A 24,259-nucleotide genomic window follows, 5' to 3' on the forward strand; every position below is an offset into this window, starting at 1 on the left:
TGACCTATCAGCGTGGTACTGAGATGCACATCGCAGTAAAGTAACACCTCAAAGGGCAGCCAACCAACTGAAGAGTCGGATGAAGATGTCCAACTCACCTTATTAGCTGCACGGAACAACCCTATAGAAGGACTTGATGCGTCACCATTACAACTGTTGTTTGGTCGTCGAACTCGCTCTTTACTGCCTTAACAAAGCTCTCTGCTGCAGCCAAGCACGTCAGAAGACATAACCACAAAGTTTACCAAGACTAATCTCAAGCAGAAGTATAAACTGTACTAACGGACAAACAACAACAACAAGATATCAAATGTGAATAAGGGAGAAACGAAGACGCGGAAAAAAAAATTCGAGTCCCAGTGGGTCCAAATCCCATCTGGGACTCGGATTTTTTTTCGAGTCTTCGTTTCTCCCTTATCCACATTTGATATCTAGAAGTATAAAGGCCCGTTTAAACGGTTGCAACATTTGCTTCAACATACGTTCAACACGTGGTTGAACCAGATGTTGGGGACGTTTGTAACAGATCGTTCAACATTGTTGAAAGTGCAAAAAAAGGGTGAAAGCGTGTTGAATCAAGTTTAAATTGGTTTACACTTTCATTCAACATCGATTTAACATTTTCTTTGTTCTTGAAAATGTTGAATTGAGTTGAAACCGTTTGAACATTCCTTTCATCCAACATCCGTTCAACTTTCGTCGAAGGAATGTTGCTCAAATGTTGAAACCGTTTAAACGGGCCTTTGCCATGACAGGCACGCCATTGAAGAGCCTTTACCTGACATACCGGCTAGTAGTGTCGTACGTATGCGTCTACCAGGACAAAGTACTTAGTCAACTGGAACTTGCACAAAGAAACTTTCCTATCGCTCATACCAAGTTTTTATTGATTGAGTCAATTACGGGTGTTACCTCGGAATATTAACCAGAGCCTGTGGTGGCTGAGAAAGCCGCTCAACCTCCCAACATAAGTATTGATCCTGTTGATGCTCCACATCCGAAGCCCCAGTCAAGCAAAGTCGAGGGATCTATCTCTGTTGGCTCAGCAACCTCTTCTGTGTGGATACAGCGCAGTGTGCGTAAGCCAGCCTGGCATACTGACTATTTATTTATTTATTTATTTTTGTTTGCTCCAGTTAAGCTAGAATTTTCTGATTCAGTGACTTTAAGAACTTGACTTACCTACCAGTTAGCAAAGCGTTTTCTTCTTCAGGTTGTTCGTTTTTTTCTTGAGAAAGGGGATGTAACGTAATGCTGTCACGCGTTCCTACTGAATTCCAACAGGTGACCTTATCACGTGCTTTGCACCATGTAATTTTTCTTTTACGAAAGAAAAAACAGTAACTAAAGTTCTATTATCATTACTAGGAGAATGTTTTAGTAATCAAAATTAAGGAAATACAATTCACTTCAGACTTATAACTTGGATTTAAACAGTACATTCCTGGTGTCTTCAATTTTCACACCTGTTCTGTTCCTCATGACCTTCTCGACTGCACTGCAGATGTATTCAAGATACCAGAATGAGACCCGCTTGTGAACAGGCAGATACAGCACATGATCAATCAAGTATTTTGCATTATGAGGAAACAGGACATCATTCTTCTCTTTGCTGAATGAGTGACTTGGGCCTGCTGAAGGCTCAGAACAAGCAAACTCTGCAGATGTCAAGTTTGACGATTTCGCGGCTCCAATTGCTTTAGACTCACCAGTCGAGGAAGCCATGCCTACTGCTGCTGCAACTTCTGTTTGTGGAAACAAACTCGAATACACAGGTTCAGGCCTTATGCAGCCTTCTTGATTCTTCTCAGCCTCATCTGTTTCTTTACTCTGTTTTGTCCTGAAGACTGTGGATAGCTGTGTTGCGCCTCTGTAAGCCTCTATTCCTTCCTTTTCAAGAGCTTTTACGACCTCATCTGGGTTCTCCTGTAAGAAAAACAATTAACTGTTGAATAACTGTACTTTACAATAGCACATGGGGCAAGGTGTAGTAATTAGCACAACAGACTTTCAATCACACGTGAATGTGATTTGCATGGTCACTGAGTTTGTGGTTGGTTCTCGTCCTTGTTCCAAGAGGTTTTTCTCCAGATACTCCAGTTTTCCCCTCTCCACAAAATACAATATTTCCAAATTCCAATTTGATCTGGAGAGTGCCCCCAATTAGTGCTCAGTATTGAATACATTGGCACTTAAAAGAAAGTGATTTACTGATTTTATGGTTGGTGGTTTGACGGTCAATTAGTCTATGCATTGTCTTGATTCCGCCTTAGACAAGATATAATAGTCTCTGTGATCTTTCAGTTTATAAATGGAAGCCAGCAACAAAATACTAGGGGGAGCCCTGTAGTGCACCAGCCCTTCACCCAGGGGAAATTGGCAGTACATTGAGTGGCTTCATGCTACAGAAGTCGTGTTAAGGTCAAGCCATGTCAGCCACCTTGGCTTGAAGTGCGACTAAATGACTATGAATAATTTATGTGAGACAATTATAATTTTTAAGGATTAAATTTAGCGAAGAAAACAAGTGAAAAATGACAATTTTTCAGATAATCATTTCAGCAACAATCGCATATAATGGTTTTGTTTACTAGATCTTTTCTTTTTAGTTCATTAATGTATTTTACTTTTACACAGTTTGTATTCGGAGGTACTAGCATTATCTTCCTACTCTATAATCTTAATCGATATAAAAATTTCTATGTTCCTTTATGTTTGGACATGCAGCAGTTAAATTTTAAAATATTTAACGCTGAATGGGCCAGCTACCCATAGCATACAAATATTCAATTATGGACGAGTACGGGGGCTTGGTTACTAGCGTTTCAATTCTCTTGTGATTACAAAGAGTACTCATTGCTAAAAATATACATAGCTGCAGTAAATTTAAGAGGTAAATAAGCATCTTTAATTTATTGACTGGTTTGGCTTCAGTTTAAATCATACTTACCACAACAAGAGGGAACAGCCAATAGCTTCCAATGTCTGCTTTCTTTCCAGGAACAAACACATTCCTTGGAAGATTCGCCCTGACAAAGTCTCCCTTCAACTTGATGGTACGAAAATCGTTCCCATCCACTCGCCTCAGTCGGTACAACATGAACCTCAAAAGCATGGCTGATGGTTGATGGTGGAGCTTACTTATAGTAACTCCACCAGGAAACGCACGCAAAAGAGATATAATATACTCCTTGTAAGGAAATCCCAGCAGGTTAAAGGAATTAATGAGTATCCAGTTAAAAAAGGAATTATTTAAAAGTGCCATCATAAGTAAAGAATAGGCTGTTAGTTTCTTGAAATATGTCCAATGACTCTGAATGGGGTACTCTTCTACCTTGGCTCGCATTTTCTTTAGAATTTCAGGGTTTTTGACACCAACGACTGCCCCACCCAAGGATGTGTAATACTTTATTGATCCAAAGCTGAAAAAGGTCAAGTCTGAGAGTTCATGACCTTTCTTTTTCAACCCTTGAAAGGACTCAGCGCAATCTTCCAATACATACAACCCATGAGCACGTGCCACTTGGAACACTTTGTCTAAATTGATCCATTTGCCATAAAGATGGGCTGCTAAAATGGCAACTGTTTTGTTAGTCACAGCAAGTTCAACGATTTCAGGCTTCGGAGCCAACGTGTCGAGATCCAAATCAACTGGCACTACCTTAAGTCCATGTTGTTCAACTACAGATACCATATCTGGAATATTGATGGCTGTGAAAATGACTTCTGAACCAGCTGGAAAGTTCATGACAGCAAGGAAGGCATCCAGGGCAGTTCGGATTGAAAAACAGGCAAGCCATTGTTCAGAGCCACCAAACAGACTCTCTACTTTGCTTTGAAGTTCCTTTCTTTCATGAGTGTCGGTAGTTGAATAGCTGAAAGCAGTGAGGATATCCTTCCAAGTGGCATCTGAAAAAGATAATGGTAAGAACTTAAGTCTTGTTCTCGATTGGGAGCAAGAGAGCTTGTTGGCGGTTGCCCAATGGACAGCTTCAGAAACCCCTGTATTTTAATTAGTGAACTTTGTAAACGATCAACAGACTCACAGTTGGCGGAAGATGTTAACGGTGTGTCATCAGCATATAGATTAATTTCAGCAGACCTCACACGCAAGGGGAGATCATTAATAACCATGATAAAAATTAGCGGACTCAGCATCGATCAAACCTTGTGGTACACCAAAAGGAGCATGTGCAATCGAAGATTCTGCATCACCCAAGCCTACGATCTTCTGGTCAACGGTTGGATCGTAGGCCCTGGTAACAGCCGTTACCGGATGTCGTAAAATTTCACGACATCCGGTAGCGCACGCTCAGTGTGATAAATTACCATTGCGCTTGCTCAGTATTATTATTGCTCAGTACTGCTCAGTATTAGGAAGTAAAGACAAATGCGCAGAAGCGTAGCATTTTTCACCTTATAGCGCATCAGGTTTTCGACAGCCAATGAAAAAAAAGATATTTTTGGATGGACCGAGAGCCACTCGTTCAACAATTTAAAAAAAAACGTTGGGGCTCTGGGGACGAGAATGCCAAGGATAGCAACTGACGACTTTCACTAAGATAACATTGAAACCACATTAACGAGTTGTTGTCAAACCCTGGCCAGCAATTCAATTGCAAAAGTTTTGCACTAAAATGAGGTGAACAATCATGTCGATAACCTGCGATCAGGCATTTTATTTATTTATTTTTTTTTTTGGCTGAGGAGCGCGAAGATGTTGAAAGTTGAAAGACACAAGCCGCATGCATCAATGACTGTGGGCGCATCACCGTAGCTTACTGAATCCTGTGAGGTTGATTTGAACAAATGTGGTCCGGACAGTTTCCGCTAATTTTTACTTTTTTAATTTTTGTTAGCTTAACGTGACATACAGAATACAATAGTACACACAACTTACACTATATGCGATAAATTACAGCTCTTACTACGTTTACAATAAATGCTTACTGTACTTGCAGTATCGAACAATTACTCTACCTACAATACTTACAATAGCTGTATTACTTACAGTGCTAACAATATTTGAAATGTTTACGATACTGAAAAACGAGGTAAGCCCTGTCTAAACGAGCAATTTTTATGTGGCAATTTTTGTTTGCCCGTGTAGATTATAAGAAATGACCAATTTTTATATGACAACTGCATTTGCTGAAAAGCTGGCGTGTTAGTTTTTATGGGGCAAATAAAAATTGCCACTTAAAAAAATTTCCGTGTAGACGAGATGCCACATAAAATGTGACAATTTTTTCAACGTCATCTGTAGAACCCAGTCCCAACAGTCCCTAACATTTGCGCATCCAGCATGGCGCCATCTTGCTTTTAGCTTTTCCATGGACATCTCCGCTGTGCGAAATTATTACTGACGCAAATTACAACAAATGTTTGTCGAGCCATCTACACGGGCAATAAAAATTGCCATATACAGTTGCCACATAAAAATTGCTCGTGTAGACGGGGCTGTACAAAATGATAACGGTGTCTACGAAAAAATACAAAGGTACAATTCAAAGAGTCCTGATACGCTATATTTGGTGACCACCACCCACCATTCCACTAATTGGTCGTGTTATGTAACAATAGGTTTTTGCAACGAATGTGCTGAGCTGGGTTTGGTTATTTCGGTGACTTTTCTGGTACTCGAGGGCGAGCAAACAACGGTGCGTGGACCAAACACTAGCAACGGGTCTTGCAATTGCTAACGCGTACACGGGAAGTGGAGCAAACTAGCTTGACAGCCGGCACTCGGTACAATATGCCAGAGGTACAAGGTCTAGTTTCTTCGTCCCACGGCTAAAACAGACACTGACAGGAAAGCGTGGAAAACTTCTTCTGGAACACAGCAATCTTCTTTATAGTTGAATAAACGTCGTAGCTACTTCACAACTAATCGGCCCTTTAGCTTGTTGGTAATCAATTTTACAACACTTTCAGGGTTCCTTATATGTCGTCTTAAATAAACGCATAGGTGACACAATATTCAATAGAAACAATAAGATAACTTCAAACTAGATAACTTGCAAAAGATCTGCTTGGCCTGTGTGAAAGCTAAAGTGCACAGCTGTTCCGTTCGTATCAAATGGCTTTGTTCTCGTTTTAGCTAGTGAAATTGAAAATCTAGAAAAGAAGGATACAATGTTTGCGTTCAGCAGCTGATCTATTGAAATATGAAATACTGCCTAAATGAAAAACGACTATATTAACACAGCTGCGAGCTATTCTGCATTTTAAATCACGGAGTGTGGGTGTACAGTTCCACTGGAATCACTAAATCTTTCTGGTTTAAAACGCTATAAGGAAGTCCTAGGTTGTACAAAATTGTTGGCTAATCGAAGGCCGATACCGCGGAAATATAACAGCTAAGGTTTACTACAAAGTAACAACGCATTACGGACACAAATATTGTTTTCCCGAATCCAGGAGATAAAAGTCAAGTGGTGTTTACATATGACAGGCTGCACGTGGCTCACTATTGTTCTTACTGTTTCTATAACGAAAACCTTGGGTTTTCTACTGAATTCTCGGTGACTAGATTTTTTACTAAGAAAGGGACGATAACAATTATTTCATGTAGAAGCTGATTAAAATTCATAGTCATCAAACCTTTGCTGAGATGATGTTTGTTAAATTTCAGCCGATTTACAGCATCGATGTTGAAATCTCCATAGCTAATTAAAGGCAATGGTTATGAAACCTGACAAAAGCTTTGTTTTATGTTTTTGTTTGCCTTTTTGGCCTTGACCCTGCACAAACAACAAAAGAATTTGGAATGTGTTGGAGCAACTGGCCAATTGAAACATTTTTGTTAAGATATTCAACTGTGGTGTGAAAGGATTGTGCAGGGTCGCGGCCCTTCCAACAGAAATTGCAGAACCATTGTTTTCATGGCAAGGTTTCATAACCAGTCCCTCAATTAACTATGAAATCTCCAAGTAAAATTGTTTCTTTATTTAGGTGGTAAGCTTGTTCAATGTTTGACTCAAAACCATCAACCAAAGAATAGGAGGGTGGACGACAAATAGACTTTTTGGATTTAAATGGGAAAACCTCCAACCAAACAATTTCGAGGTCTGAATTCTCCAGGTCGTCTCTTCTTTTCACTCATAGGTCTTCATTTACAAAGGCCAAAACACAAGCACCACATCGCAATAGCCCATCATCGCGACAAGTTGAGAAACCGGGACAGCATATAATGAGCCCGGAATGTCAGGCTTCAAGAAAGTTTCATTTAAGAAAAGCACATCCAATTAAGAAAAGTTTGATATAATAAAGCTTATCCGATTAACGTTGCAATGACCACTTTGTCATCCAAATCAGGGTAAAAGTTGGGGGTACAACTCACAGTAGTCTTCGGTTTAAAGATCCAAAGCTGTCATTGGCACCTAGAAACGAAGCTGACAACGTACTGCTATCCAGCGAAAAGACTCGTCATTCAAAAAGGTGGACGAAAAATGCGTTGAAGGTTCATCTGCACGTGGCAGTGACCAACTCGAAAGCCTAAGCTCCTTTGGTCACCGCGCACATTTTACCTTTGATGATTTATGTCATTTAATGTTGTCTTTATGTTTCTTTTGCGATGTGTAATTTCCTATTGAAATAGTGCATAAATAAAAAAAAATCTGAATCAACAGGACCTGGATTGAAGGAAACACTATTGAATAGACACTGGATGGAATCACAACATTTGCTGCTAAGGCATAACGCAGGATGTGAGTTGCTATGAGCAGCTCTTAGTTTTCTCGACACCACAACAGCGCTCTTGCTGACGTGCACACTAGTTCTCCTAACGTCATGAACTTTTATTTGAAAGGTAACGTTAGCTATAGGCGAGTAAATACGGGAAATCTGAACAAAAAAGACTAGAATGCTTGCGCGTACATGTATAAACCGAAAGGAACTTAAGCTTAAATTAACACGTGGATCTTACTCTTGGAGTAAGAAGTGCGCCGGAAACATTTTGATAGTTTAACTCACTTACCTATAAAAAGGCACGCATATTTCTCGGGTAAGATTGCCATCAATACCTTTCTGCCAAATTGCAAGCTGCAACTAAGTTCGAGAGAGTTTGATCGTCAAAGACAAGTCTTCACCATTCTACATACTCAAATCCTCGCGCAATATGTAAACTCCGCAGGCGTTGTCTTCGGTTGTCGTCAGAACGAGTGAAAGCTTGAGATCTTGTTACCTTGGCAACCTATGCGTGAACCTGCAAAAAGGTCATGGAGAAAAGAATTCATCGCCTTGATGTGAGAATACGCATAATGTCCCTATTCTCAGTGTTCGCTCGCTTAATACAGGCCATAATTTGGACCAATCTCTAGCTAGAGTATTAATTCAGGCGTCTATTTGGTTATCTCTCTTGGGAGTAGCTTTCCGTGTACAGTCGAATCTGTCCAGTTTTGCAGAAAGCACGAAAGAATTGGATTCTTGCGGAGTCGAACCCATTTAAGGCGGGGAGAGGGGGGTGATTGACACCCGTTTATTTGTTTATTATATTTTTTCCCCTCCCTCCCTAGTCCTTCGCCTCCTCGCCTGCGGACTTGCATGTTCCGTAATTCAACTCTCGGGTCCTCAGGCCTTTTGTTAAGCGAGCGCCCACTGGGAATAGTTTACTAGCCAAACCCAAATGAGTCGGTAAAAACGAGGTTGGGTAAGAACGAGAAGTGAGTCACGCAATTTTCGGATCACACTCACTTGACTATCACAAAGAAATATGAGAGAATACTCGCAGTCTACATAAACCCACATGTACATTAGATATATGAACCAATAAATTCTTGTTGCTGTTGTTGTTCGTTGTCTTATAAGCCGTACGTAATATGCAAGCCTCCATAATCGGACGTTCGATCTATCTTCTTGTTAAAGGAAATACGGAAACCGATGGCAATCGATGACAATCTATGTCAATTAAAAAACACACGTTTTTTGGTCATCGATTGGTCATCAATTTCCGATATCAATCGATTAATTGTTATCGATTGACATCAATTGCCATCGATTGTTGCTAAATAAATTGACCCTAACATACACATTACTTTCTGTATTGCCGCAACTACATACAAATAGCCCACTTTGAAAAAGAGTGATGGCCTGGGTCGAGAGTAGCTGCCCAAGCGATTGTGGGAAGGTTTGGGGGGACGTTGGCTATTATCTTCGCATTTTTGCGTCCCCCCAAACAATCCCACAATCACTTGGGCAGTTACTCTCGACCCAGGCCATCACTCATTTTCAAAGTGGGCTATAGGTTAGGATATACAGATAACAAGCAAGCATTTCTAGTAGGAACAATAGATGTAGTAATTTTTTCCTTTTTTCGTCATCATAGTAAGGAACCCATCCGATTGCACGTTTCTGAAATTTCGTTGTAATCCATGGTGGATTGTGCCCCCAAAGGGCATGACTGATGTTGGCTGGTTGTTGGACTTTCCACAGAACCTCTTTGCATCTCCCCTCTTCTTTTGAGCAACAAAACACTCACCAAGCTCAACAGAAAGTAGGCATTCATGATACCCTTTAACTACAACGTTGTAGATAGTTAAAATAACTTCAGACATATTGTACAGGTTTGGGTCACCAGTCACGTATACGGCAACGAGAACTAAAATTACAAATCGAAAACAGTCAGCTTAATTGACCTAAGCTTGTGATTATCGATTGGTCATCGATTGACCGATATCAATCGATATCAATTAACTAATTGTCATCGATTGATATCGATTGATTGATTGGATTTCCGATGATCGATTGTCATCGATTGATCGGCCGGATTGATTCGTCCTCTTTCAAATAATTTTCACAAATTTACGGGCGTGATTTAGCTACACGAGTAAAACATTAAACTTACAATATAAAATGATGCTCTTCATTGCCCAATACTGTAATGCTTTTTAAGGTTTCATATGCGTTTACACGTTCGCCTTACGTTATGCACATTTATTTGAAAGGTAAAAGCTTTAGCTATAGGCGAGTTAATACGGGAAATCTGGACAAAAAGAACTAGAATACTTGCATTTACAATTGTACATGTATCAACCGAAAGGAACTTAAGCTTAGCATGTGGATCTTACGCTTAGAGTAACAAGTGCGAAACATTTTGATAGTTTAACTCACTTACCTATAAAAAGGCACGCATATTTCTCGGGTAAGATTGCCATCAATACCTGTACTGTCTGCCAAATCGCAAGCTGCAGCTAAGAGTTTGAAAGAGTTTGATCGTCAAAGACAAGTCTTCACCATTCTACATACTCAAACCTCGCTCAATATATAAATTCCGCAGGCGTTGTCTTCGGTTCTCGTCAGGACGCGTGAAAGCTTGGGTCGAGATCTTCTTACCTTGGCGTACTGTGGAGAAAGCAATAAGTACTTGGTGTAAGACTACACATAATGTCCCAAGTCAAACCAATAAGTAGTTGGTAAAAAATTTGTCCCAAGTCAAACCAAATACGACCGTATTTAGATCTTATTCCAAATTGGTGAATAATAGCGTGTCGGTATTGCCTGTTTTCACTGTCACGCCATTGCCGTGTGCGTGGAAAAAAAAATGAAACCATTCCATGAATGAAGTCAAGAAATTGACATGTTATAGATGATAAGTAAATAAGAAACCTGTCCAAGTTTCAGGTCTGTGCGGTATTCCGTATTCGAGTTATTTAACAAAATGTTTCTCACAAATTTATAGAGCTTAGTATGGAGACGCCATGTTGGTGTCCCTCTGAGGGACACAAACATAGCGGCCGGAAATAGGAAAAAATATCTGGCGTTCACTTTTGCCAGAAAAGAGGTTTGTTTTCCCTTGTGAATTTTTGAATGTTAGGATAAATATTTCTCCTCAAACTTAAATTGTTTAGAATGCCGAAAATCACCCGAAGAGGCATTTTTAAGAAATGGAACAGCTCTGTCACGGCCGTCCTCTTGATGTCACGCACGATAAAAACTCGGAAATTGAAACTGCTCTATTTTCAAAAGGAAGTACGACATCGAGCTAAGAAATTGTGAAAATACATATTTTTAGGTAATCTTTCCTTGAATGAAGGTAAAAATTTTGTAGGCCTTCCGGTTTTGAATTCTAGAATTTGGTGACGTCAAGTGAAAACCAAGAATAGTAGTAACTGTACTAACTGTAGCCTTTTATACAATGAACAGTGTGTAGCGGAGTTTGTGATTAGAGTATAGACGTACGAATGACTTCATCGAGTGACCACAGGTACCCCAAGCTCTATGAGAGCTAATACAGACCTTTGCATGAGTGTTGTAATTTGAGCGTCACGGGGAAATTATTAGGATTTGTATGAGAAAGAAATATTCCTACTTCAATTTAAAAATGCCAACGAGTTTTCAATTTAAAAAATTCCCTACCTGAACTCCCTTGTCTGTTGTTCTTTCTCCTGTGTAGTTTTTGGAGCGATTTAGCACGATTCTAGCGAGTTTTAGTTCCATTGCTTTTATAGAGAGAAAAGCAATGGAAATAAAACTCGCTAGAATCGTGCTAAATCGCTCCAAAAACCACAGAGCTTGGAGTACCTGTGGACCAGCCAGAGTTTTGACTGGTCAATTAACAAATCGACGGCAGTTTTCTATGGTCTATCTAACAATTATTCCACGAGCGCGGGTTGGATATGAGATGATAGAAGCCAACGAGGCGCCGAGTTGGTTATAATCAGCTCATATCCAACAAGCGTGAGTGGCATAATTGTTTCAAGGAATATTGCTAGATTTTGCTCATTTCGCTCTGCAAGAACAATTAGAAGACAATTTAATGGTCGCCATTTCTCGGGCATGGTATGATGGCTCGTATACCATGGTCGCTAAGCCAATCAAATCCCTGGAATTGCATTATACAATGATCCAGTTTTTAATAAACTCTTATAGACAATAGCTACGAGCCAATCAGCGCGCGGGAATTTCTAAAACTCACTTTCGGCGAGTAGTGGACAAACACTGAGGCACATTTTCTCAGGAAAGCCAAACTGTCCAATGAGAAATCGGACAAATATCTTTGAACGTGACCTCAACGAGGTTAAAAAAAGATACAACTTTGTCGTGATGTGTAAAAGAAAGATATATTTGTCCGAATATAATACGTCGCCGATAGAAATCCGGTAACGGCGACAAATAAATCACAACTCGCAGTGAAGCGACTGACATGCTGTAATATTTTGGGGTGAGAAATTCCTTCTGGAATAAAAGTTAGTTTAAAAAATATTCAGTGAAATTCTTTTTGGATTATACTCTAATTTAGAGGATCACAATTCCTTTTGTGTGTTAGTAGCTAGTTTGCTGGAAAGTTTTTGACTCAGCTCAGTCAACGTGATGCTCGCTAACGAAATGTGTTCAACTCAAATGTATTGGTTATTGTATAAAACAAATAGATTTTATTTTAATTGCCGTTGTTCTGTACTCTGAAATGCGGCTCGTAGCGTTATTCTTTGTTCTCACTTCGTTTTTACGTCATCTGTTCGTTATCAGAGTACAGAAGCACGGCCAAATGGAATCTATTTGTTAAGTAATACCTGTAGTAACTGAGAGGGCGCCGCTCGCTAAACTTCAATCATTTGAGTACTCCGCCTGGAACATCAAATCTGGAACCCATCATCTACTGAACACCATATCCTGAAGTTCACCCTGTATCTACCAGTGTTTCCCTGGATGAATTTTCCTCGTTCCTTGAGTCTGCAGTCTTCTGTGTTAATCATCTTTTGAATACCGGGTAAGGACATGACTGACGATGCTGATGGGATCAAACTACATGGGCTACTCAAGAGCACTCGGCTGGAGTAACATGTCATTGTTCCGAACCACACCAGCGGACACACCCTCGACCTTATTTCAACTAGGCACGGTCTGGTCATCTCGGTAGCTCTACTCCATGGACTGACTATCTCTTCTCGGATCACATACCGGTCCATTGTAAGCTCAAGGTTGACAAGCCATCTGTCAAGAAATCACATATTTCCTCCATTTCCTTCAGGAAAGTGGTCAATCAGCGTGGATACTTTACAGGGAGAGCGTGGGGAGTGGCGTTTAGGATAGAGGGGTTGTCTGAAATTTCAGCTGTCCCCCCCCCCCCCCCCCCTTAACCGGCCCCTTTGAGGTTAAGGAGAGGAGATGGCTAACATTGATACTACATGGGGTGGACACATCGGAAAAGGGCTACTAGGTGCTGAATATAATGGGAATTGGTCTGCAAGCGGTAATACGAAGGAAATCTCAGGAAAAAGGCCAGACTCAGAAACCACCAAGGAAGTCAATGGTGCGAGAAACTGGATGCACAATACCTTACCCCTCCCCCCCCCCCCCCCAACATAACATCACCGCTGAAATTTCGGGCAAAAATTAAGGAGAAATTTGTTAACAATGATAAATTATTATGCTATGCTTTGATTATTTAATGATTCACTCCTAAAACAGTTTACTCTATACTGTACTAGGAGTGTAGATAAATATAACAGTAAATTAGCTATGAACGTGATTCAAAATATTTCTCATGCAAGTCCACGCAAAACGACCAAATATAGCTCGCTTTTTGGGCTGGAGGTGAAACCGAAAGGTAGAAAGGTTTCTTTCGTTTCTTGGCCTGTGGGTTTGCAAGTACAATCTAAAAACAAATTTTCCCAATCATATCGAAATTTTTATTTAAATCATCAAGAAAATTTACAATAATACCTACGATGTTTGACAGGTTGCAAATTAAGATCAATAAATTTACATTTAGACTTCACTTCTTGTGGTAAGTAATTTAAATACAAACATACTAGATAGAACAAAATTTCAAAAAGAGCGAAAACAACTGTTGTGTTACTTATATCACGACAGATTGTTACAGGTAGCATGTGTAACTGAAATTTAGTTCAATAAATCACGTCGTTTGCCGAAAAATCCGTGAACTGAACGCGTTTCACAAAGACAAAAAGCCTAACGACTCCAAGCAGCCAAAAGAATTTCGCCCAAACGTAAGTCACCAGCGCTACAAGCCTCGACTGATAAAATTCCAGTGTCTGACTGTGATCGTTGTGGCATAAAGATGGCTCATTCAAAAGAAATAATTAATGCCCCGCTTATGATAAAACCTGCAGTCGTTGGGGAAAGCAGAATTACTTCGCATCGAAATGCAAAAGCCAAGATCAAAGGCCACGACTTAATGCTAATGTCCATGAATTTGAGATAGGAATGGTGCGTACTTCGTCAAAAAAAAAAAAAACAACAACAACAAATCCTTATTACAATGTTGCTAGGCCCCAAGAACGTGCCAGTACAATTTCAAATCGACAGCGGAGTTGAATGTAATTTCTTACCTTCTGGGCCGGGTTGTTCGAAAGCCGATTAACGCTAATCTACGATTAAAAGTTAATCGAGGTTTTCATCTGGCTCTTTAAAAATGGTTTTAAAGGCTAATTTAAAGCTAAAGGTAAAGAAAAGTCTATGCCAAAACTGAGGGTCAAAAATCTTTTCGACGAATCTTTATTGATTAGTAATTAAACTCGAATCAATCAGTTAATCAATCAAGGATTAGCTTAATCGGGCTTTGAACAACTGGGCCCTGATGTTCATGTTGATGACACTGGCGACCCTGACCCTAATCGCCTCCAGCCCACGAAAGCATCTGTTATCATGTACAATGGCACTAAGGAAGGAATTGTTGGTCAGTGCAAAGTCAATGCTTCCCGAAATGGAAAAGAACACAGTGTGGTGTCAGTTCAATGTATTGCAAGGCGACTATACTCCTATCCTGAGTCTTGAATCCTGTTGAATTATGTGGTGGCATGGGTTTCCTCAACATTCTGGATTCTGACCAGCTCAACCATGTTCACTCAACAACCCAATCTTCTATGGAACATATAAAGAAGGAGAATCCCTACAAAATCCATCTTGATACCAGCGTCAAACGTGTTTCACACCCTCCCCTTAGGGTACCGGTCGTAATTCACGATGCACTGAAGGAAAAACTCGACAAAATGGTAGCAGATGGTGTTATTACACCCGTCACAGAGGCCACGGATTGCGTTTCGAGCATTGCGGTAGTTCGCAAGCCACCCGGAGCCCTTAGAATTTGCATAAACCCTAAAGATTTGAACCGAGCCATAAAAGATGAACATTATCCACTATCTACAATAGAAGAACTTACCACTCGACGTATAGGCAATGCGAAGGTGTTCCCAGCAATGGGTTTTTGGCAGGTCCCTTTGGATGAAAAGTCAAGCAAGTTGACATGTTTCAACACCCCTATCGGTCGTTACAGATGGCTAAGAATACCATTTGGTCTCAATTCGGCGTCAGAAGTTTGTCAACGTCGCATGCAGGAGATCATTGAAGGCTTGCCTGGTACCGAAGTCATCTTTGATGATTTTCTGATCATAGCTAGGCTGCAGAGGCACAATCAAGCAAGCTGTACAAGACCAAAACAGGAATGTAATCCGGTTCTTGGAACGATCCCGTCAGAGGAACCTGAAGCTAAAAGCCAACATGTTACAGTTTCGATTACAAGAGATTCCATTCATTGGTCACGTGCTCACACCAGAGGGTCTAATTCCAACCCGGCTCAAAGAAGATCAAGGCGTTCCTCGAAATGCCTATCCCTCGTTACAGCGCCTTCTAGGCATGGTTACCTATTTGTTCAAGTTTGTACCCAAGCTCTCTGACCATACTGAGTTGCTACGAACATTGACAGGTAAACCCGAGGTGCCGAATGGAGGTGGCTGCCCGAACAGGAAAAGTCCTGCCAGCAGCTCAAGTCTTTGTAAACGTCTTCCCCAGTTCAGCGCTACTATGATGTTAACCTACCAGTTGCTATTCAGTGTGATGCGTCTGATACTGATTTAGGTGCTATGCTTCTGCAAGAAGGCCTTCCAGTAATGTACAGTTCCAGGGAACTCACAGCAAATACGGAACGTAATTACGCAGAAATAGAGAAACAAACTCTTAGCGATTGTTTTCGCTACTGAGAAGTGCGAGAACTACATTTATGCACGAGATGTCCAAGTCCCTGGAGACAATCTTCTCCAAGCCACTACTTGCTGCACCAAAACATCTTCAGCGTATGCTACTTCGGTTGCAACGCTATAACTTCCATGTGACCTATCAGCGTGGTACTGAGATGCACATCGCAGTAAAGTAACACCTCAAAGGGCAGCCAACCAACTGAAGAGTCGGATGAAGATGTCCAACTCACCTTATTAGCTGCACGGAACAACCCTATAGAAGGACTTGATGCGTCACCATTACAACTGTTGTTTGGTCGTCGAACTCGCTCTTTACTGCCTTAACAAAGCTCTCTGCTGCAGCCAAGCACGTCAGAAGACATAACCACAAAGTTTACCAAGACTAATCTCAAGCAGAAGTATAAACTGTACTAACGGACAAACAACAACAACAAGATATCAAATGTGAATAAGGGAGAAACGAAGACGCGGAAAAAAAAATTCGAGTCCCAGTGGGTCCAAATCCCATCTGGGACTCGGATTTTTTTTCGAGTCTTCGTTTCTCCCTTATCCACATTTGATATCTAGAAGTATAAAGGCCCGTTTAAACGGTTGCAACATTTGCTTCAACATACGTTCAACACGTGGTTGAACCAGATGTTGGGGACGTTTGTAACAGATCGTTCAACATTGTTGAAAGTGCAAAAAAAGGGTGAAAGCGTGTTGAATCAAGTTTAAATTGGTTTACACTTTCATTCAACATCGATTTAACATTTTCTTTGTTCTTGAAAATGTTGAATTGAGTTGAAACCGTTTGAACATTCCTTTCATCCAACATCCGTTCAACTTTCGTCGAAGGAATGTTGCTCAAATGTTGAAACCGTTTAAACGGGCCTTTGCCATGACAGGCACGCCATTGAAGAGCCTTTACCTGACATACCGGCTAGTAGTGTCGTACGTATGCGTCTACCAGGACAAAGTACTTAGTCAACTGGAACTTGCACAAAGAAACTTTCCTATCGCTCATACCAAGTTTTTATTGATTGAGTCAATTACGGGTGTTACCTCGGAATATTAACCAGAGCCTGTGGTGGCTGAGAAAGCCGCTCAACCTCCCAACATAAGTATTGATCCTGTTGATGCTCCACATCCGAAGCCCCAGTCAAGCAAAGTCGAGGGATCTATCTCTGTTGGCTCAGCAACCTCTTCTGTGTGGATACAGCGCAGTGTGCGTAAGCCAGCCTGGCATACTGACTATTTATTTATTTATTTATTTTTGTTTGCTCCAGTTAAGCTAGAATTTTCTGATTCAGTGACTTTAAGAACTTGACTTACCTACCAGTTAGCAAAGCGTTTTCTTCTTCAGGTTGTTCGTTTTTTTCTTGAGAAAGGGGATGTAACGTAATGCTGTCACGCGTTCCTACTGAATTCCAACAGGTGACCTTATCACGTGCTTTGCACCATGTAATTTTTCTTTTACGAAAGAAAAAACAGTAACTAAAGTTCTATTATCATTACTAGGAGAATGTTTTAGTAATCAAAATTAAGGAAATACAATTCACTTCAGACTTATAACTTGGATTTAAACAGTACATTCCTGGTGTCTTCAATTTTCACACCTGTTCTGTTCCTCATGACCTTCTCGACTGCACTGCAGATGTATTCAAGATACCAGAATGAGACCCGCTTGTGAACAGGCAGATACAGCACATGATCAATCAAGTATTTTGCATTATGAGGAAACAGGACATCATTCTTCTCTTTGCTGAATGAGTGACTTGGGCCTGCTGAAGGCTCAGAACAAGCAAACTCTGCAGATGTCAAGTTTGACGATTTCGCGGCTCCAATTGCTTTAGACTCACCAGTCGAGGAAGCCATGCCTACTGCTGCTGCAACTTCTGTTTGTGGAAACAAACTCGAATACACAGGTTCAGGCCTTATGCAGCCTTCTTGATTCTTCTCAGCCTCATCTGTTTCTTTACTCTGTTTTGTCCTGAAGACTGTGGATAGCTGTGTTGCGCCTCTGTAAGCCTCTATTCCTTCCTTTTCAAGAGCTTTTACGACCTCATCTGGGTTCTCCTGTAAGAAAAACAATTAACTGTTGAATAACTGTACTTTACAATAGCACATGGGGCAAGGTGTAGTAATTAGCACAACAGACTTTCAATCACACGTGAATGTGATTTGCATGGTCACTGAGTTTGTGGTTGGTTCTCGTCCTTGTTCCAAGAGGTTTTTCTCCAGATACTCCAGTTTTCCCCTCTCCACAAAATACAATATTTCCAAATTCCAATTTGATCTGGAGAGTGCCCCCAATTAGTGCTCAGTATTGAATACATTGGCACTTAAAAGAAAGTGATTTACTGATTTTATGGTTGGTGGTTTGACGGTCAATTAGTCTATGCATTGTCTTGATTCCGCCTTAGACAAGATATAATAGTCTCTGTGATCTTTCAGTTTATAAATGGAAGCCAGCAACAAAATACTAGGGGGAGCCCTGTAGTGCACCAGCCCTTCACCCAGGGGAAATTGGCAGTACATTGAGTGGCTTCATGCTACAGAAGTCGTGTTAAGGTCAAGCCATGTCAGCCACCTTGGCTTGAAGTGCGACTAAATGACTATGAATAATTTATGTGAGACAATTATAATTTTTAAGGATTAAATTTAGCGAAGAAAACAAGTGAAAAATGACAATTTTTCAGATAATCATTTCAGCAACAATCGCATATAATGGTTTTGTTTACTAGATCTTTTCTTTTTAGTTCATTAATGTATTTTACTTTTACACAGTTTGTATTCGGAGGTACTAGCATTATCTTCCTACTCTATAATCTTAATCGATATAAAAATTTCTATGTTCCTTTATGTTTGGACATGCAGCAGTTAAATTTTAAAATATTTAACGCTGAATGGGCCAGCTACCCATAGCATACAAATATTCAATTATGGACGAGTACGGGGGCTTGGTTACTAGCGTTTCAATTCTCTTGTGATTACAAAGAGTACTCATTGCTAAAAATATACATAGCTGCAGTAAATTTAAGAGGTAAATAAGCATCTTTAATTTATTGACTGGTTTGGCTTCAGTTTAAATCATACTTACCACAACAAGAGGGAACAGCCAATAGCTTCCAATGTCTGCTTTCTTTCCAGGAACAAACACATTCCTTGGAAGATTCGCCCTGACAAAGTCTCCCTTCAACTTGATGGTACGAAAATCGTTCCCATCCACTCGCCTCAGTCGGTACAACATGAACCTCAAAAGCATGGCTGATGGTTGATGGTGGAGCTTACTTATAGTAACTCCACCAGGAAACGCACGCAAAAGAGATATAATATACTCCTTGTAAGGAAATCCCAGCAGGTTAAAGGAATTAATGAGTATCCAGTTAAAAAAGGAATTATTTAAAAGTGCCATCATAAGTAAAGAATAGGCTGTTAGTTTCTTGAAATATGTCCAATGACTCTGAATGGGGTACTCTTCTACCTTGGCTCGCATTTTCTTTAGAATTTCAGGGTTTTTGACACCAACGACTGCCCCACCCAAGGATGTGTAATACTTTATTGATCCAAAGCTGAAAAAGGTCAAGTCTGAGAGTTCATGACCTTTCTTTTTCAACCCTTGAAAGGACTCAGCGCAATCTTCCAATACATACAACCCATGAGCACGTGCCACTTGGAACACTTTGTCTAAATTGATCCATTTGCCATAAAGATGGGCTGCTAAAATGGCAACTGTTTTGTTAGTCACAGCAAGTTCAACGATTTCAGGCTTCGGAGCCAACGTGTCGAGATCCAAATCAACTGGCACTACCTTAAGTCCATGTTGTTCAACTACAGATACCATATCTGGAATATTGATGGCTGTGAAAATGACTTCTGAACCAGCTGGAAAGTTCATGACAGCAAGGAAGGCATCCAGGGCAGTTCGGATTGAAAAACAGGCAAGCCATTGTTCAGAGCCACCAAACAGACTCTCTACTTTGCTTTGAAGTTCCTTTCTTTCATGAGTGTCGGTAGTTGAATAGCTGAAAGCAGTGAGGATATCCTTCCAAGTGGCATCTGAAAAAGATAATGGTAAGAACTTAAGTCTTGTTCTCGATTGGGAGCAAGAGAGCTTGTTGGCGGTTGCCCAATGGACAGCTTCAGAAACCCCTGTATTTTAATTAGTGAACTTTGTAAACGATCAACAGACTCACAGTTGGCGGAAGATGTTAACGGTGTGTCATCAGCATATAGATTAATTTCAGCAGACCTCACACGCAAGGGGAGATCATTAATAACCATGATAAAAATTAGCGGACTCAGCATCGATCAAACCTTGTGGTACACCAAAAGGAGCATGTGCAATCGAAGATTCTGCATCACCCAAGCCTACGATCTTCTGGTCAACGGTTGGATCGTAGGCCCTGGTAACAGCCGTTACCGGATGTCGTAAAATTTCACGACATCCGGTAGCGCACGCTCAGTGTGATAAATTACCATTGCGCTTGCTCAGTATTATTATTGCTCAGTACTGCTCAGTATTAGGAAGTAAAGACAAATGCGCAGAAGCGTAGCATTTTTCACCTTATAGCGCATCAGGTTTTCGACAGCCAATGAAAAAAAAGATATTTTTGGATGGACCGAGAGCCACTCGTTCAACAATTTAAAAAAAAACGTTGGGGCTCTGGGGACGAGAATGCCAAGGATAGCAACTGACGACTTTCACTAAGATAACATTGAAACCACATTAACGAGTTGTTGTCAAACCCTGGCCAGCAATTCAATTGCAAAAGTTTTGCACTAAAATGAGGTGAACAATCATGTCGATAACCTGCGATCAGGCATTTTATTTATTTATTTTTTTTTTTGGCTGAGGAGCGCGAAGATGTTGAAAGTTGAAAGACACAAGCCGCATGCATCAATGACTGTGGGCGCATCACCGTAGCTTACTGAATCCTGTGAGGTTGATTTGAACAAATGTGGTCCGGACAGTTTCCGCTAATTTTTACTTTTTTAATTTTTGTTAGCTTAACGTGACATACAGAATACAATAGTACACACAACTTACACTATATGCGATAAATTACAGCTCTTACTACGTTTACAATAAATGCTTACTGTACTTGCAGTATCGAACAATTACTCTACCTACAATACTTACAATAGCTGTATTACTTACAGTGCTAACAATATTTGAAATGTTTACGATACTGAAAAACGAGGTAAGCCCTGTCTAAACGAGCAATTTTTATGTGGCAATTTTTGTTTGCCCGTGTAGATTATAAGAAATGACCAATTTTTATATGACAACTGCATTTGCTGAAAAGCTGGCGTGTTAGTTTTTATGGGGCAAATAAAAATTGCCACTTAAAAAAATTTCCGTGTAGACGAGATGCCACATAAAATGTGACAATTTTTTCAACGTCATCTGTAGAACCCAGTCCCAACAGTCCCTAACATTTGCGCATCCAGCATGGCGCCATCTTGCTTTTAGCTTTTCCATGGACATCTCCGCTGTGCGAAATTATTACTGACGCAAATTACAACAAATGTTTGTCGAGCCATCTACACGGGCAATAAAAATTGCCATATACAGTTGCCACATAAAAATTGCTCGTGTAGACGGGGCTGTACAAAATGATAACGGTGTCTACGAAAAAATACAAAGGTACAATTCAAAGAGTCCTGATACGCTATATTTGGTGACCACCACCCACCATTCCACTAATTGGTCGTGTTATGTAACAATAGGTTTTTGCAACGAATGTGCTGAGCTGGGTTTGGTTATTTCGGTGACTTTTCTGGTACTCGAGGGCGAGCAAACAACGGTGCGTGGACCAAACACTAGCAACGGGTCTTGCAATTGCTAACGCGTACACGGGAAGTGGAGCAAACTAGCTTGACAGCCGGCACTCGGTACAATATGCCAGAGGTACAAGGTCTAGTTTCTTCGTCCCACGGCTAAAACAGACACTGACAGGAAAGCGTGGAAAACTTCTTCTGGAACACAGCAATCTTCTTTATAGTTGAATAAACGTCGTAGCTACTTCACAACTAATCGGCCCTTTAGCTTGTTGGTAATCAATTTTACAACACTTTCAGGGTTCCTTATATGTCGTCTTAAATAAACGCATAGGTGACACAATATTCAATAGAAACAATAAGATAACTTCAAACTAGATAACTTGCAAAAGATCTGCTTGGCCTGTGTGAAAGCTAAAGTGCACAGCTGTTCCGTTCGTATCAAATGGCTTTGTTCTCGTTTTAGCTAGTGAAATTGAAAATCTAGAAAAGAAGGATACAATGTTTGCGTTCAGCAGCTGATCTATTGAAATATGAAATACTGCCTAAATGAAAAACGACTATATTAACACAGCTGCGAGCTATTCTGCATTTTAAATCACGGAGTGTGGGTGTACAGTTCCACTGGAATCACTAAATCTTTCTGGTTTAAAACGCTATAAGGAAGTCCTAGGTTGTACAAAATTGTTGGCTAATCGAAGGCCGATACCGCGGAAATATAACAGCTAAGGTTTACTACAAAGTAACAACGCATTACGGACACAAATATTGTTTTCCCGAATCCAGGAGATAAAAGTCAAGTGGTGTTTACATATGACAGGCTGCACGTGGCTCACTATTGTTCTTACTGTTTCTATAACGAAAACCTTGGGTTTTCTACTGAATTCTCGGTGACTAGATTTTTTACTAAGAAAGGGACGATAACAATTATTTCATGTAGAAGCTGATTAAAATTCATAGTCATCAAACCTTTGCTGAGATGATGTTTGTTAAATTTCAGCCGATTTACAGCATCGATGTTGAAATCTCCATAGCTAATTAAAGGCAATGGTTATGAAACCTGACAAAAGCTTTGTTTTATGTTTTTGTTTGCCTTTTTGGCCTTGACCCTGCACAAACAACAAAAGAATTTGGAATGTGTTGGAGCAACTGGCCAATTGAAACATTTTTGTTAAGATATTCAACTGTGGTGTGAAAGGATTGTGCAGGGTCGCGGCCCTTCCAACAGAAATTGCAGAACCATTGTTTTCATGGCAAGGTTTCATAACCAGTCCCTCAATTAACTATGAAATCTCCAAGTAAAATTGTTTCTTTATTTAGGTGGTAAGCTTGTTCAATGTTTGACTCAAAACCATCAACCAAAGAATAGGAGGGTGGACGACAAATAGACTTTTTGGATTTAAATGGGAAAACCTCCAACCAAACAATTTCGAGGTCTGAATTCTCCAGGTCGTCTCTTCTTTTCACTCATAGGTCTTCATTTACAAAGGCCAAAACACAAGCACCACATCGCAATAGCCCATCATCGCGACAAGTTGAGAAACCGGGACAGCATATAATGAGCCCGGAATGTCAGGCTTCAAGAAAGTTTCATTTAAGAAAAGCACATCCAATTAAGAAAAGTTTGATATAATAAAGCTTATCCGATTAACGTTGCAATGACCACTTTGTCATCCAAATCAGGGTAAAAGTTGGGGGTACAACTCACAGTAGTCTTCGGTTTAAAGATCCAAAGCTGTCATTGGCACCTAGAAACGAAGCTGACAACGTACTGCTATCCAGCGAAAAGACTCGTCATTCAAAAAGGTGGACGAAAAATGCGTTGAAGGTTCATCTGCACGTGGCAGTGACCAACTCGAAAGCCTAAGCTCCTTTGGTCACCGCGCACATTTTACCTTTGATGATTTATGTCATTTAATGTTGTCTTTATGTTTCTTTTGCGATGTGTAATTTCCTATTGAAATAGTGCATAAATAAAAAAAAATCTGAATCAACAGGACCTGGATTGAAGGAAACACTATTGAATAGACACTGGATGGAATCACAACATTTGCTGCTAAGGCATAACGCAGGATGTGAGTTGCTATGAGCAGCTCTTAGTTTTCTCGACACCACAACAGCGCTCTTGCTGACGTGCACACTAGTTCTCCTAACGTCATGAACTTTTATTTGAAAGGTAACGTTAGCTATAGGCGAGTAAATACGGGAAATCTGAACAAAAAAGACTAGAATGCTTGCGCGTACATGTATAAACCGAAAGGAACTTAAGCTTAAATTAACACGTGGATCTTACTCTTGGAGTAAGAAGTGCGCCGGAAACATTTTGATAGTTTAACTCACTTACCTATAAAAAGGCACGCATATTTCTCGGGTAAGATTGCCATCAATACCTTTCTGCCAAATTGCAAGCTGCAACTAAGTTCGAGAGAGTTTGATCGTCAAAGACAAGTCTTCACCATTCTACATACTCAAATCCTCGCGCAATATGTAAACTCCGCAGGCGTTGTCTTCGGTTGTCGTCAGAACGAGTGAAAGCTTGAGATCTTGTTACCTTGGCA

The 24,259-nt window shown here is 40.4% G+C and overlaps 2 protein-coding genes across 3 annotated transcripts; both read right to left on the reverse strand.

Annotated features, from left to right (window-relative positions):
• Nucleotides 1-453: 453 nt before the first annotated feature.
• LOC146484912 (uncharacterized) lies at nt 454-13,034 on the reverse strand. 2 transcript variants are annotated; one of them, XM_085104192.1, is made up of 5 exons: nt 12,510-13,034; nt 10,169-10,341; nt 7,979-8,027; nt 2,951-3,909; nt 454-1,926 (listed from the first exon to the last, which is right to left on the reverse strand). In XM_085104192.1, exons 3-5 carry the CDS (start codon nt 8,016-8,018, stop codon nt 1,417-1,419), a joined length of 1,509 nt encoding a protein of 502 aa, XP_084960318.1. In that variant the 5' UTR covers nt 8,019-8,027; nt 10,169-10,341; nt 12,510-13,034; the 3' UTR covers nt 454-1,416. The 2 variants fall into 2 exon arrangements, with proteins under 2 accessions (XP_084960318.1, XP_084960317.1); XM_085104191.1 differs by lacking the exons at nt 10,169-10,341; nt 12,510-13,034 and having other exon boundaries at nt 455-1,926; nt 7,979-8,159.
• Nucleotides 13,035-16,518: 3,484 nt separating this feature from the next.
• LOC146484913 (uncharacterized) lies at nt 16,519-24,231 on the reverse strand. Its single transcript, XM_085104193.1, has 3 exons — nt 24,046-24,231; nt 19,018-19,976; nt 16,519-17,993 (listed from the first exon to the last, which is right to left on the reverse strand). The coding sequence occupies exons 1-3, from the start codon at nt 24,083-24,085 to the stop codon at nt 17,484-17,486; spliced, it is 1,509 nt and encodes a 502-aa protein (XP_084960319.1). The 5' UTR covers nt 24,086-24,231; the 3' UTR covers nt 16,519-17,483.
• Nucleotides 24,232-24,259: the final 28 nt, after the last annotated feature.

The sequence above is a fragment of the Pavona decussata genome, unplaced genomic scaffold, assembly GCF_977016875.1.
Source record: "Pavona decussata unplaced genomic scaffold, jaPavDecu1.1 SCAFFOLD_29, whole genome shotgun sequence".
In the NCBI taxonomy this organism is placed as follows: Eukaryota; Metazoa; Cnidaria; class Anthozoa; order Scleractinia; family Agariciidae; genus Pavona; species Pavona decussata.

What these genes read in the sequence shown, in the direction of transcription:
- LOC146484913 (XM_085104193.1), bottom strand. Translation starts at nt 24,085, where the DNA reads ATGGCAATCTTACCCGAGAAATATGCGTGCCTTTTTATAG. An exon ending in ATATGCGTGCCTTTTTATAG is followed by an intron (nt 19,977 to 24,045) that starts GTAAGTGAGTTA and finishes TATCTTTTTCAG; the next exon opens with ATGCCACTTGGAAGGATATC. An exon ending in GGCTGTTCCCTCTTGTTGTG is followed by an intron (nt 17,994 to 19,017) that starts GTAAGTATGATT and finishes TTTTTCTTACAG; the next exon opens with GAGAACCCAGATGAGGTCGT.
- LOC146484912 (XM_085104192.1), bottom strand. Translation starts at nt 8,018, where the DNA reads ATGGCAATCTTACCCGAGAAATATGCGTGCCTTTTTATAG. An exon ending in ATATGCGTGCCTTTTTATAG is followed by an intron (nt 3,910 to 7,978) that starts GTAAGTGAGTTA and finishes TATCTTTTTCAG; the next exon opens with ATGCCACTTGGAAGGATATC. An exon ending in GGCTGTTCCCTCTTGTTGTG is followed by an intron (nt 1,927 to 2,950) that starts GTAAGTATGATT and finishes TTTTTCTTACAG; the next exon opens with GAGAACCCAGATGAGGTCGT.